Genomic DNA, 13,674 nt, shown 5'->3' on the forward strand with positions numbered 1-13,674 from the left:
CAGCTGTTGTTAGAATTTATTTAATATTAATTTCTAGTATCAGCTGATGTTTGCTGGAGCCACAGCTGTAAAGCTGCTGGTCATGATATCGGTTTGGATATGTGGTGAGACGGAAACATGAGGATGAAACCAGGAGATGTCCTTACTGGATCATCAGAGCTAAACAGGTGATGGAGAAACAGGTTTACCTTTTAGGTGACATGAATGAGTTGAAGGGAAGTTATGAACTGTTTCTGAGAGACAAATAACACCAAGATCCTTTTCTAAGTAGCTGACAGCTGGTAACTGTGCAGGGGCGGGTCTAGCAAAGTGTTGCCAGGGGGCCAGGTAGGGCATTAACAGGGAAAGGGGGGCACAAAGAAATGCTTTTCTTTCTTATTCTCATTTCAAATATTTAGCTTTTATTAAATAATTATCTGAATCTTGCGAACAAAGTTTTTATCTAACGTAAAATGTATAGAAATCATAAATATACCAAAAAGACAGTGTACATCACTGTCACAACAGCATTTGTTTTCATTCAAAGGCTTTATGGCTTTAATACCTGGTGGGCCGGTCTGTAGTGAAAATGCCCAATTTTTTGTCCCAGTCCAGCCCTGCAGGTTATACTGGCAGTGTCACCATGCCAGCTGACTGTATTTCATCATCAGCCAGTGTTGTTCCTGACTTCAACCTTTACTTCTTTCTGATATTTTTATATTTGAAAATTTTTAGTTTCAGAAAATGTATTTAAATTTTTGTTATATTTAAACCTGTCATGCATGAATTATGACAACCTCAATCAAGATTTTTTTCTTAAGTATTTTTATTCATCTTTAGGCATGAAAAAAAGACTACATTTTTTAAAATGTACTTTTCGAAGAGTTTTTTACATGTCCACTTTGGTGGACAACGTGTTTTAATTTATGAAATTGACAAACGAGTGCACATCAGTGTCTAATGTAGTGGTTTATGTGCAAGTATACCATCAACACTGATACAAATACAAAAAAACAGCCTTTGAATAGCTGTCCACTGTAGTGACCACAATGAGTGAAAGGGTTAAAATGCTATTGATTGTATTTTAATGATGCAAGCCTTTAATCTCACTTCACTTTATTTTGTGACTATTTTAAGAATAATATAAAATATGCATTTCTGTTATTATTACTTTTCTATAATTTTACCAATTTAGGGGAAATAATGACAAAAGATACATGACTATTATAAAACAGACTGTGAAATTACTGCAAATTACTGTAAATATACCTACCAATTGACAGTCTATTAATACTTTCTGATGTTACATAGCCATAACAACACAAAATTACACAACATAGAAGTTGATTAACAAGCAAATCTATGTAAAATTACAAAAACATCTGCAAATAAATCATCTTTATTTACAGGTGCAATTTTTCACGTTATTGTACATTCGACATGTTAATTCACATCTTTTTTGTAATTCAATGATATTTCATGTATTTAAAAATAACAGGAAATTTCTGAAAAAATATATTTTAAAAAGTTCTGGTAAATTACAGATTTTGTTTACAGTGTAGAATGCCTGTTGAAACATGTCTGGTAAAACACGATGCACAGTAATATGTGTGTTAATGCAGTTTGAAACCTGCTAATGCGCTCTAGTGTAATAGCAAATTTCTTCAAGAGAAGGACAGAAAGCTTCCTGCCTCTGTGAACTACATAATAAACATGTATTTCTTTTGAGTTTTTATATTTATATATATAATTATTATAATTATTATAAACTGTTTGGTGCTGAATATGTAAATATATCTGATTCATTATGTGACTCTGACTCATTATCGATTACTTAGATTAAATATGTCAGAAAGGGAGGTAAGGCTTGCTAACACAGTGGTATAAAAACTATTGTAGATCAGTGAATTTATTAACTGCTAATTAGTGAAAAACTGAGGTTTGTCTCTGTCTTTCTGTCCATATTCACACATCTGAGTTTCCCATTGTGACAGTTTTTAAAGTTGTGGATAGAAGTGGGGGGCTGGCCTTATGCCATGTGTATTGTGGCTGTGAAAGTTATTCATATGAGTTGATTTATTTGGCGTGAGAGGTGGAGATGTTATTGGAATGGATGTGTGCTTTAGCTCAAACCTAAACCCCCCAAACTTGACTCTTTTTTTTAAAACACTAACTTTCTATGATCAGTATTTAGAGATGAACCACACACACCTCAATAACACTCTTATTTTAATGAAACAGAGCAGAAATAAAGTGATCTCAGTAATCTGCATACAGGAAGTTACTTTTTTTTTTTATCACAGATTTTATTGAATCTGTAACAATAAAAGTGAAATGCCTGTCCAAATGTTGCTTTAACAGGACTGTGTGAGTGTGTTAGATTATTTTCTAACTGTTACAATGTTCGTAACCCTTCTGAAGCTATGGCCATCATGTAGAGACTTCCAGGTTGCTTCACTCACTCAGGATCTTCCTAAACAAAATGGACTATTGAATCATACCCTTGACATCAGTACAAACCTTCCCGATGAGTTTATCGGCTCAGCCACTGGTTTCAGGTCATAATGAAGAAAAGATTAGGTCGGTATCAACTGTTTATATACCTATCACAAAAGTTCGCAAAATCAATACATAGAAAATATATAATATATGTTTTAAAAATCAAATGATGTCCAAACAGTCATCAGACAGAAGTAATACTCATTCTCATTTGTTTTTTTTTGTTTGTTTGTTTTTTGTTTTGGGGGGTTTTAGTGGAATTTCTGCCAGATTATCGTACTCTGACTGTAATTGTGTCTTCATGGAAGGACGCCAGAATGCAGAAAAGACTCCTGGGAGTTTTCAGGAGTGCAGTTCAGCTGAACTGAACATCTGTCCCAATCAGGATGTAGTCCTAGAAGGAACAGTTCACAGCTTTGAGTTAAAAAATCTCTCTTAGAAATGTCAAGATTTCTAATTAGATCTCATGTCATAAACAAAAGCACTAAGCTCACAAACATGCTTAAACAAACTTATCAAACACATTATCAGTATCTCTGACCTTCAGCACATCAAGCTGGGTGTTCATAAGCTTCATCTTTCCAATTGTGGGCAGTGGGTATCCCTTAGCAAGTTGGGCTGTAAAGTAAGATTCATAATTTTAGATCAACTTTCACAGTTTTATAAGTGGCCTATTGTTAATAGGAAGTACTTGTATTAGACGGCTCATGTTTTGGAATCTATGGATCTACTGCCATCTACTGAAATACAACATTAAAATACACTTTAGGAGGAAAATCAGTGAGTTTACAAATCCAATCCAGTCATGGAGATGTTCAAGTTACAATCACACATTTCTGCAACTCCACCTAGAAGTAAAAACTTGACCAGATTTTAATTAGGCTTAATCTTTCTTTCAAGGTTTTCTCATAGGGCAGAGTTGCATGTCTCTTTCACTGCATCAGAACAGGGACGGTGACTCTACAGTTTCACTTTGAGGAAGAAGAATCAGTTGCAGGAATCCAGAGTAAGGTGATTGCTGAGGAAAGTTTGTGATTCGAGCACAAAAACCTTTGTGGCTGTTTGATGAGGTGAGAGTGGGCGAACTGTGGAATATGCTAAAGTAAGTTCACTGGTGAATTTCATTCATTGTGAAATGAGTGTGGTAGTCCCTAAATGGCAGCGACATGTTGGCTCATTGGGAAGACTGCACTATCCAACTTCCCTGCTTACTTATCCCAAACAATCTCCAAGCTACCCAGCGCCTCCCGTCTCTCTGTCGCACAGAGACAGAGAAAGAATAGAAGAATACGAGAAGCACAGATAAGCAACGTGGCCACAGCATCTTGCTGATGAACATCATTTACAGCAGCACTAAACCACGTAAGAAGGACCTCTTCTTAAAAAACAAACACATCTCTGCTACGTTGTGCCTACCAGTACCCACACAGTGGATATACATCAGCAGTACATTTCTGGAGGGCTGTTTTACTCAATGCACTGATAATAACGATCCAATGTTTTCAACTACACACCCTGGCAGAGCTTTTGGGTCTGCACCGCAGCTTTTTATGGTCTGTTCTACTGCTGTCCCAAACTGGCTCGACATGAAGATGTGGATTTTGCTAGTTGGATAGGCCCAAGAGATTTTTCAAGTAAAAAGTAATGACAACGATTTGCAGGAGACATCATTAACTGTGAAGTCAGGAGTGGTTATTCCACGTTACAGTCATTGCCCAGTGTCAGTATTAAACTCGAGTATTTAAACATTCGTCTGCAAAACTCATTGTATGCTCTGTGTAGGTCCTTCAAGTTGTTTGTATAATATTCCCCAGGACTTTGGAAGCGTTGAGAAAATACAAATGGAAATCCTTTTTGGAACTTTTGGTGAAAAATCCTCTTTAGAGTTCAAAGTGAGGATGAACTCACCATTAACAGCAGGTATCACCACCAATTTGAGGACCCCTTGAAAGACATTTTCCAGTGGTCCTACCTGTAGGTTAGATGTAGGGTTAGTTCGAGTTGCTGATGGTTCAGACTGTTATTGTATAGAAACGCACTTCTTACCTGAAAGTCTCCCACATAACTTTTGTCCAGGGTCAGATCCATTCTGTGCAAATTAGACTAAATTAGAACGTGATGTTCATCTTAACAAAGACCTCTCGGCCCTATTTTTCTTTGCCAGTTAACTCACTTGTTGAGGGTGACAGCTGCAGCCAATTTCATTTCACTGACAAACATACGGGCACTCACGCTGACCTCCTGTCAAGGCAATGGTGGTTCATTTCAGATGGTTTTCTAAAACCACAAAGACAATTTAAAAATCATATCAGCTGGGTAACTTACCAAGTTCAGGACAAAAAGAGGCGACAGAGTAGAGTTGGGCTGGATGGCAAAGGCCGTCACTGTGGTGGTGGCCTGGACTGTTGCGTTGTTGGGCTCAAAGGTCAGTGTGGGGGTTTTCTCCATCTTCACCAGTAGCTTCATCATCAGACCTGGGAACTGCTTAGCAATCTGGCAAAGAAAGAAGAAATTCAGATGACAAGCTACCAAACATTTATACTTTAAATATACCAAATTGTGTTGTCACCTGTGGGATAAAGGCTCCAAACGTTTTGGTGTTGAGTCGGATTGGAGAGCTTTTTGGTATCTGGCACGACAAAGTGAGAAAGGTTAGAGATCAGTTTGATGCCCTGAAAAGAAGGTATGAGACTCAGGAGGCAGCAGTTTACCATGTCATCAGTGATGGACAGGCTGAGGACTCCAGCATTGTTGTAGACGAAGGCTGCAGAGTTGACAGTAAAGGCAGACATGCCGATGTACAACATGTTGTTGTTCTGGGGTGGCAGGTAAAAGGCCGCTGGTGAGAACGGAGGCTCCTGATGTTTCCCGATGTTGTAAAATTCCCCCTGAGAAAGAAGACCCAGAAAACAATGCTCCAGATTTTTTAAAAACAATAAAATGATATCTTTGGATTCCTGTAAAAATGTAGTGTTGCATAATTCTCTACCTTCAAGCTCAGATCTATCGAGGACTTTAAAACAGTCGGGGACGATACCATGGAATATTCAATCTCTGCATACTTGTCCACCTTGGCTAAGACTGCATAGAGACAGAAGCTCACTCATGTGTTCATCACCAGTGAAACAGCTGATTGACTAACTAAACAGGATACTTTACCATTGAGAGTTTTCAGCTGAGGGTTTAAATCAGATACTGCATCAGCCACCAGGGGGCAGATCTGCAACAGCAAGTAGTGAAAAGAAGAACCTTATTTTCAGGAAGAAATCTGGAGACAGTGATTTGTATCGAAGAAAGTCATCATTAAAGGCTCACAGTGGCATTTCAAAATTAAACCTTTGGTGAATGTTTCAAACAAAAGAGCAGTTGTGGAAAAAATTAATTAATCAATGTACATGACCAACAGTGAAGCTTGGCACATCTGTAGATGCACCTTTTATATTATATATTCATTCTACTTCAGAGTAAAAGATAATGTGAGACACTGTGCACTAGCAGACACTTCTGGTCAGTTGCATGAGCTGGATTTCTGCTGCAAGTAGCTGATTTGCTCTCACCTGTTTCTGGAGTGCATTGCGCAGAGCCTTATCAATAAATGTTGTGAAGAGATTGTACAGCCAGCTAACAAAAGACAAACAAAAACAATAACAGCAGGATTTAGAGAAATTCTGCCATTTGTCAAGAAAATGAAGTAAAATAGTAAAACCCTTCTCCCTCACAGCTGGGTTTCTCACCTCGCTCCACCATGAAACTTGACCTTTGCACTTCCAACAGTGGCTGAGCAGCTGTCACTGCTGACCGCTGGTCGGCCTGTCTCGTCACTCTTGATGGAGATGGTCGTAGCGATACTGAGACCATTCACATCCAAATCAAAAGACCCGCTGTCCTTTCTAGTAAAATAAAAAGGATATCAGATATTATATTTTTAAGCAACCAAATTATTTTCCCTATAGAAGAGATGTTACCTCACTCACATTATTCGCAGGTACTTGACCCTCCAGTTTCCATTCAGACTGATGAAGGCATCACCTATAGACAGTGTGACTCCAGTCCCTGGCACCAGATCCACTGAAGACTTTGGTAAGCCCACATTAACTATGTGCATACTGGAGGAATTAATGTTTTTTTGTTAAAGAAGGAAAAGGACAAAATAACAGTTTGCTACAGAATCTAAACACATGCAAAAGAAAAAAAATCTGGTGGCTTACTTTGACAAACTATACTGAACCTTTCCAATCGGAGACACCTTCTCTGTCCCAGAAAAGTCTGGAATTTTGATTGATCCGAGTTTCTGCTGGATGACAGCCATGCCCAGTTGCCTGCCTAAGAAAAACCAAAGAAAAAAGAATCTGATGAACAAATCCTGGAGAAATCAGTGCTTTTCTAAAAATGAAGCATTTTTACACAAACCTTACCATATTCAATGCCCTTTTCTGTCAGCCTGACCTTTACTCCAGGATTCGTGCTTAAGGTTGTGGGGATGAGAGCCACCAGACCCAACCAACAGCACAGGAACATCTCAGCAGCTGGAAAGGAAGGACAAGAACATCAGCAAAATTCCTGTTTATGCAAGAGCAACAGAAGACAGAGCAGTACTGTGAAGAAAGATTGGAAAGAAAGAAATTAAAGAAGATGTACAAATACAACATTACTGAAATACTATGCAGTGGAGGAGAAGTATAAAGCAGTTTATTTCATGCTTCATTGAAAGAGCTAACAGTCATTGCTTCACATGAAACCACATGTCCCCTGAGAGGTCAGCAGGGTGAGCTTGAGCTATATCAACCTAGGCTGATTGTCAGGGCATAAAGATGGTCCACCATCTTTACCAGCACTGCGTGTTTCAAGCTAGATGTGCATACAGCTTTAAACCAGAGCAGTTACATGCTTTTTGTCTACAGCGTGTCATTCTCCCCACTAAACCAAAATAAAGCTAACCATTTCTAACTCATACTTCACTTTTGCTGCTGACTTTGCTTGAACTTTAGTACACTGCATGTGTGGATGGCAGATCTGGACTCTGTGCAAGTCTAAAATATGATAATGTGATGTAAAGTGTGACTGTCTGAAGAATGTGGGTTGTTTTTGTTGTTTTATTGAAGATCATTCGGTTTTTACAGCCCACACTAGAAACCAAAACCTTTCTTTATACCCAGTGAAAAAAAAAGCATCCTCAATGTTGTCAGTTTGGCTCAAGTATGTTTCATGTTTCATCTGAATGCAGATCTCAGTGTTTTCAACACTCAGAGATGGTGCACTCAATACAAACCACATCTGTCTTAACCTGAGTTGCAACACTACAAGTCAAACCTTATAACAACAACCAAAGCACACTGAGAGACTAAATATAACTTTTTTGCAGTAGAGTAGCCACGTACCCTTTCAGATTTTACCCTTTGAGAGATCTGTGTTAACTGCCTGCACCATCTGTGTTGAGATTAAGCATTACAACTCAGAAAACATTGCTGCCATATACATTTAACCCACACTCACTCTTACCTGAAGCAACAGTTCGTCCGGAAGACGTAGCTTGCCCTTTCTCAGACGATGTGCCAGCGTAGCCAAAGAGTCAGACTGAAAGAGGAAGAGAATCACATGCGCTCTAATTCACTTACTTAATCAGGAACTGAGCTTCTCAAAGAAACTCACCCAGCAACAATAAGCAAACATGCCGTTTACAATGTCCCTTTATTGAATTTCATTCCACTCCCTTATCATTTCTTCACAAAAGACTAACAGTGTAGAAATTAAAGATTATCAGAGATTTTAAAGACAGACTAAGTCAACTACTGTAACGCTTGGTATTGTTTGAAGAACTTTATGTCCTTGAAAGTTTGTCCTCTTGTTTTGCAGGTATGTCTGTGTTTTAGTTCCTTGCATGAATTTACAGTAAGTACCACACAAGAACCAGGCACAACTCAACTTCCCACTTCCTCATCTCATGTTTTTCAAAGAATTATTGAATGTGTTCAGCTGCCAGGCCGGCTTTTTAAAGAGACAAAGGCTGCTTTCCACTCCATCCTTGTGGACTCAGTATCAGTTATCAGTCCCTTGAGTGAATTTCAAGCATTCAAATAGACTCAAAGATGAACTTGGTGGATTTTGGACTCTTTATTAAAGTCAGTGGGATCTCACACAACACAATTTTGGCTATAACTAAAGTATTAATGTGCTTATTGTGACTGCCATAACCTTTTAACTCTCCATGCTATCAAAAAATACTCTTCAAATTGCTGCTCTGAGTAGATAACCACATGTGTTTTTACTGTACTTTTACTGTAAATGCACATTTCGACTTTCTAAAAAAAAAAAAAAAACAGAAGAAGAGACCAGGAAATGGTTCCTCAGTGAAAATCCAGTGTGATAACCACACAACCAAAAAGTTTACTATATCATATTGTTTGGTCATGACGTGCATCAATATTTTCTTTGTCATTTAAAAACCACTGAAATTGCTTCCTGCTTTTTGAATTGCTGTTTATGTTTAAAATACAAAGTCATCACACAGCACCTGGTCAGTAACTGCGGTTATTGTCTGAAAACAGGAAGCCTTTCACTGAAAACTGACACAATTGTGTAAAACCTTTACAGTGGGAAGAAAACACTCTGCTTGCTGCTGATTGGTGGAGGTACAAAAAAGCAAGGTGGCATCCAGTCAGACCTGTTTTGGTCCACACAAACCAGCGGCTAGTATTATACACAATGATTCGTACGCTATTCAGTGTTTACTGCTGTTTTATGGAGCATCAAAGCAACGTGGACATCGCTTACAATCTGAACAGTACTGAACTTTTACACAGTGAGAAATCTGAGGCAGCATGAAGAGGTAAAAAATAGCAGCGGGCCATGGGGTTAAAGTCTGAGAGAATCGAATTATTGTGCTGACAGGAGAAAAAGCATGTTGGGTGGATTATTAGTTTACAGCATTCCTCCTAAAGTGCCTACAACTGCAACACACGAAGTAAAGACATAGAAGGAAATACAGTCACATGAAGAGCTTGTGACACACATTCTGAAGGAATTGTTGTCATTTTTCTTAAAGTTCACCACCTACAGCTGGATAGCAGACGGCCTCCCCTCCCCGAGCCTGGTTCTGCAGGAGGTTTCTTCCTGTTAAAAGGGAATTTTTCCTTCCCACTGTCACCAAAGCGCTTGCTCATATGATTTTGAGGTTTTTCTCTGTATGCACTAATGTAAGTTCTAGCTTACAATATAAAGCGCCTAGAAGTGACTGTGATTTGTGATTTGGCCCTGTATAAATTAAACTGAATTGAATTGATTTTAAACCGCTGCTTGTAGACAAAAACATTTCCTTTATTCCAACCTGAAACTTTATGTCATCAGCAAATACTTGGATGATTAGACAATGAATATGAATTTAATTCAGATCTAAATTGCTGGGCAAACTCTGTGTTAGACCCGTATTGTGTTTCTCGTGTATTGTTTTGTGAAGACATCTGCATTTAAATGGAGTGGCTATAATTAGTGTGGCAACACTACAGCTTGCAGAGGACCAGCTCCAACCTGAGGACCACCCCTATATATGGAACCAACATGGCTCATTTGCTTCTCTTTGATTCAATCAGCCACAGCAGAGATAATTGAGACTTGTAGTTGTTCTGTGTCTAGCAAGAGAGAACAAGTAAGCAGCACTGTTCTGCCTTTTTTTTTCTGTAACTGTTTTCACGGACCAGGGAGGCAAGCCCATGTTTTCTGGTTTGTTATTTTCAGGCAGGTCATCTGATCTGGTATTGATGCACAGCTCTGTTTGTTGGTTGTTCTGACTTTGGCTCACCCTGAGGATTCTCTACTTCTGAATTTGTGAATCTGCTGAATAATAAATACGACACTTTTTTTCCCTCTTCTCTGTGGCTTCTCGGGGAAGTGGAAGCTTTTGTTTTCATGCCATGTCTTGTCGTTGTGCTAAAATGTGATTTCCCCTGTTTCCTCCTTTATAAAGGGCGGGCCTATAATCTGTAAAATATGCATCAGACATAGCTCAACAAATCATATCAAGTCATTTTTATCCATAAACAGCATTCCTATCATAAATTTATATATAACCCCTTAATGTAATATATTTACCAATTTATCAAAGACGTTACACATAATTATTACACAAAACATTGGAAATCACTTTTTTGCATAACATCGGCCGCTAGACGGGATGTTTCACACGGTTGCTCAATATGCAACAGACTATAGTTAAAACCACAAACCCTCAATGAAACTGTGTATATGACGCCTTAGAAGGGTTCAAGCAAGCAGCTTAGATTAGTACGCACTGCTAGCATAAAAAAGCATCAGTTTTTATAACTGTAGTGAAACAACTCGTTATTACTACAGGAGACAGTTTAACTGCTCTAAATGCTTTTGGCACAGTCACAGCTGCTCTGCAGAAATTGCTCCTGTCACTGGTTTGTGTGCAGAATTTCACTGTTATTCCTGAACTCAAAGGTGAGGTGACAAAAAAAAATCAAACTTCTAGTAACTGCTTTTGTCCACTTGGTGGTAGCAGAAACTTGTTTTACACACCTTTAAGTTGTTGCCTTTGGGAGCGTTTGCCACCTGCCACCTATGCCACCTATTTTTGCTCCCTACCAACTTCCTGAGGAAATATTTATCTGCTAAATGCACTACGTTCACAAGCTAGACACACAACCGTTTCTTTCTACTGTTTGATGTTTAGTGTAAGTACCATTCAGTGGCTTTTAAGACTTTTTAGACTAAAAACATCAGGATAGACTGAAGCTAAAGTGAAACCTCACTATAAAAACAGAAAAGGAATGTAGAGTTGTTCCGCTATGTTCAACATGAGCTACTAGATAATCTCTGAGATAAAAACAAATAACACATTTTCATTAGTGGCATGATGTCTTTAAAATGGATTCAAAACTTTGCTTCATCTTGATTTTTTTCCTAATTCCTAAACTGACCCTGATACAATGTTTCTCCTTTTCTGAGAGGCCATTGGACAGTCAGTGTAGAACATCCCTTCATACAGGTGTGGTGTAATTTAGAGTGCTTTAAGTTCTCAAAACAGGTGTAAGGTAACAGAAGACTGATGCACTCAAGAAATATGGAGCTAATCAAATCCATCCATCTTCTTTAACTCAGGGTCACAGGAAGCTGGAACCTATCCCTGCTGCCATATGGTGGGAGACAGGTTGCCAGTTTGTGAAAGGGCTTAAAGACAGACAACCAGTCACACCTACGGACAGTTAAAGTTAGCACTTAACTTGCACTCAGGACCTTCTCGCTGTGAGGCGACAGTGCTAACCACTGTGCCAAGTACTCTCCTGAAATAGCAAGATGATTGAAAACATATTACCTGAAGATACAAGGAGCAGTGGCAGTGAAGACAGGTGAATTTAAATACCTGGGATCGACCGTCCAAAGCAACAGACAGAAGAGAGTGCAGGCAGGGTGAAGTGGGTGGGAGAGGAGTGTCAAGGGTGATTTGTTACAGAAGGGTAGCGAGAAGAGTGAAGGTGAAGGTTTACAAGATGGTAGTGAGAGCTGCTCTGATGTGTGGTTTGGAGACGGCAGCACTGACAAAGAGACAGGAGGTGGATCTGGAGGTGGCAGACCTGAAGGTTTCACTGGGAGTGACCAGAAATTATTATATTAGAGGGACAGCTCAGGCTGAGTGGCCTGGACATGTGCAGAGGGACAGTGGATGTACTGAGCCAATGATGGTGACTATAGAGCTGCCAGGCAGGAGGAAATTGGAAGGCCAGAGTAGGGATTGATGAGTGTGACATGTAGATGGGTTGGTGTGATGGAGGATGTTAGGTATAGAGTGAAATGGAGGCAGATTATCTGCTGTGGTGACCCTCAAAGGCAGCAGCTAATAGAAAAGCCCATAAACATTGCAATCAAAAGCACAGTCATGCATGTTTTCAAGGAGAGGCTGACAGGACAGGCTTGCTATTTCAGGAGACGCTGACACTGCTGTTGCTGAGACTTCCTGAACTGGAGTGACATCTTGTGGTCACAAGTATATATAACATACACATTACTTTATATGTGGTTCTCAAAGGGGGATCCCTCAGACAACCTCGGGATTGTGATTTAATAACATTAACATTTACAATGTTTACATGCTGTTTATGGATAAACCCAGTCTTCACGTTTGGAGAACTGCTTCCGTGATTACCCATGTTGCTGCCTCTATTAATCAAGCTAATTACACAACATCTAATGTAATTGCAACACTCCAGGTCCAGTCTGCAGCTCAATGAAAGCAAACACATGAAAAACAAGCTCCGACGAGCTTTTAGTTTCACACTATCACGCACGCTGCATTCGGAGCCTGGTATGAAGTAAGTTAATTTGCAGCCAGCAGGGGTGCCTCGAGGTCTTGCTTGGGGATTTAAGAGATCACACACTTCATGCTCTGTTGTCCTTGTCCAAAAAAAAGAGAGAAAAAAGCCCTTTCAGTGTTGCAGTGTGTGACGAATCAACACTGGCACATGGACAATAAGGTCTTTTGTTTCATGGAGGATGAAAAGTAGACAAAATGTTTCTGTCAAACTCAGTAATTCTCTTTAGTTTTTGTGACATGAATTAGCCTAATTACTGGATGAAAGATTAATGGGTAAGTTGATTGAATGCTGGCTGAACGCCTGTAGCAACTGTTGCTGAGGCTCTTATTATTTAAACCTGCTCTGTGACTCAAACCGAGTGAGTGATGCCTGCACAGCACCCAGAGGTAAGCCCACATAAATGCTTCTCCTTGCCGTTGCTGATTTGACATCTCTGTGTAGGCACGCAGAGACTGCGCCTGACTGGCGTTCGCCTCAGTTCCCCATCTTAGTTAAACCTGTTAGGGTGTGACTGGAACACCTGCAGGTGTGTGCAAAGCCTTTAATCCCACCCCTTTCCCATCACTCAGAGCTTCTCCTCACAGCGTGTCTCGATTTGGATACTTTAAGTACACTTTCAATTAGTTCACCACATCCACTGGATACATACTTGCGTAGTGAATTTTGACAGTGTTGTGTTTTTTCAAAATGAAGTTGTAAACTACCGAAAATGCTGAAAATTTGCTACGGCTGAATGCAGTTGTGTCTCTGATAACACAAAAACGTTTTTCTAACGTGATGACAACGGTACGTTAGAAAAACGTACTAAATAACCAAACACTGGTTTCTCAAATTGAGGAGTCTGAGAACCTACTTTGAGTCCAAAAGT

At 39.4% G+C, this 13,674-nt stretch overlaps 1 protein-coding gene across 1 annotated transcript; it reads right to left on the reverse strand.

The window, feature by feature from the left end:
- Window positions 1-935: 935 nt before the first annotated feature.
- LOC146573704 (bactericidal permeability-increasing protein-like) lies at window positions 936-8,311 on the reverse strand. The gene is made up of 17 exons (XM_085273007.1): window positions 8,128-8,311; window positions 7,978-8,052; window positions 6,894-7,004; window positions 6,687-6,801; window positions 6,453-6,584; window positions 6,213-6,368; window positions 6,036-6,099; window positions 5,638-5,698; window positions 5,468-5,559; window positions 5,190-5,366; window positions 5,048-5,107; window positions 4,804-4,971; window positions 4,652-4,719; window positions 4,525-4,567; window positions 4,387-4,450; window positions 3,020-3,096; window positions 936-2,872 (listed from the first exon to the last, which is right to left on the reverse strand). Exons 3-17 carry the CDS (start codon window positions 6,994-6,996, stop codon window positions 2,834-2,836), a joined length of 1,419 nt encoding a protein of 472 aa, XP_085129133.1. The 5' UTR covers window positions 6,997-7,004; window positions 7,978-8,052; window positions 8,128-8,311; the 3' UTR covers window positions 936-2,833.
- Between the last annotated feature and the right edge of the window lie 5,363 nt (window positions 8,312-13,674).

The sequence above is a fragment of the Mchenga conophoros genome, linkage group LG5 (assembly GCF_057382185.1).
Source record: "Mchenga conophoros isolate Kocher_MC1m ecotype Shallow Benthic linkage group LG5, M_conophoros_male_GT1.1, whole genome shotgun sequence".
In the NCBI taxonomy this organism is placed as follows: domain Eukaryota; kingdom Metazoa; phylum Chordata; class Actinopteri; order Cichliformes; family Cichlidae; genus Mchenga; species Mchenga conophoros.

What these genes read in the sequence shown, in the direction of transcription:
- LOC146573704 (XM_085273007.1), bottom strand. Translation starts at nt 6,996, where the DNA reads ATGTTCCTGTGCTGTTGGTTGGGTCTGGTGGCTCTCATCCCCACAACC. An exon ending in TTGGAGCCTTTATCCCACAG is followed by an intron (nt 4,972 to 5,047) that starts GTGACAACACAA and finishes TTTCTTTGCCAG; the next exon opens with ATTGCTAAGCAGTTCCCAGG. An exon ending in GGTGATACCTGCTGTTAATG is followed by an intron (nt 3,097 to 4,386) that starts GTGAGTTCATCC and finishes CTTACTTTACAG; the next exon opens with CCCAACTTGCTAAGGGATAC.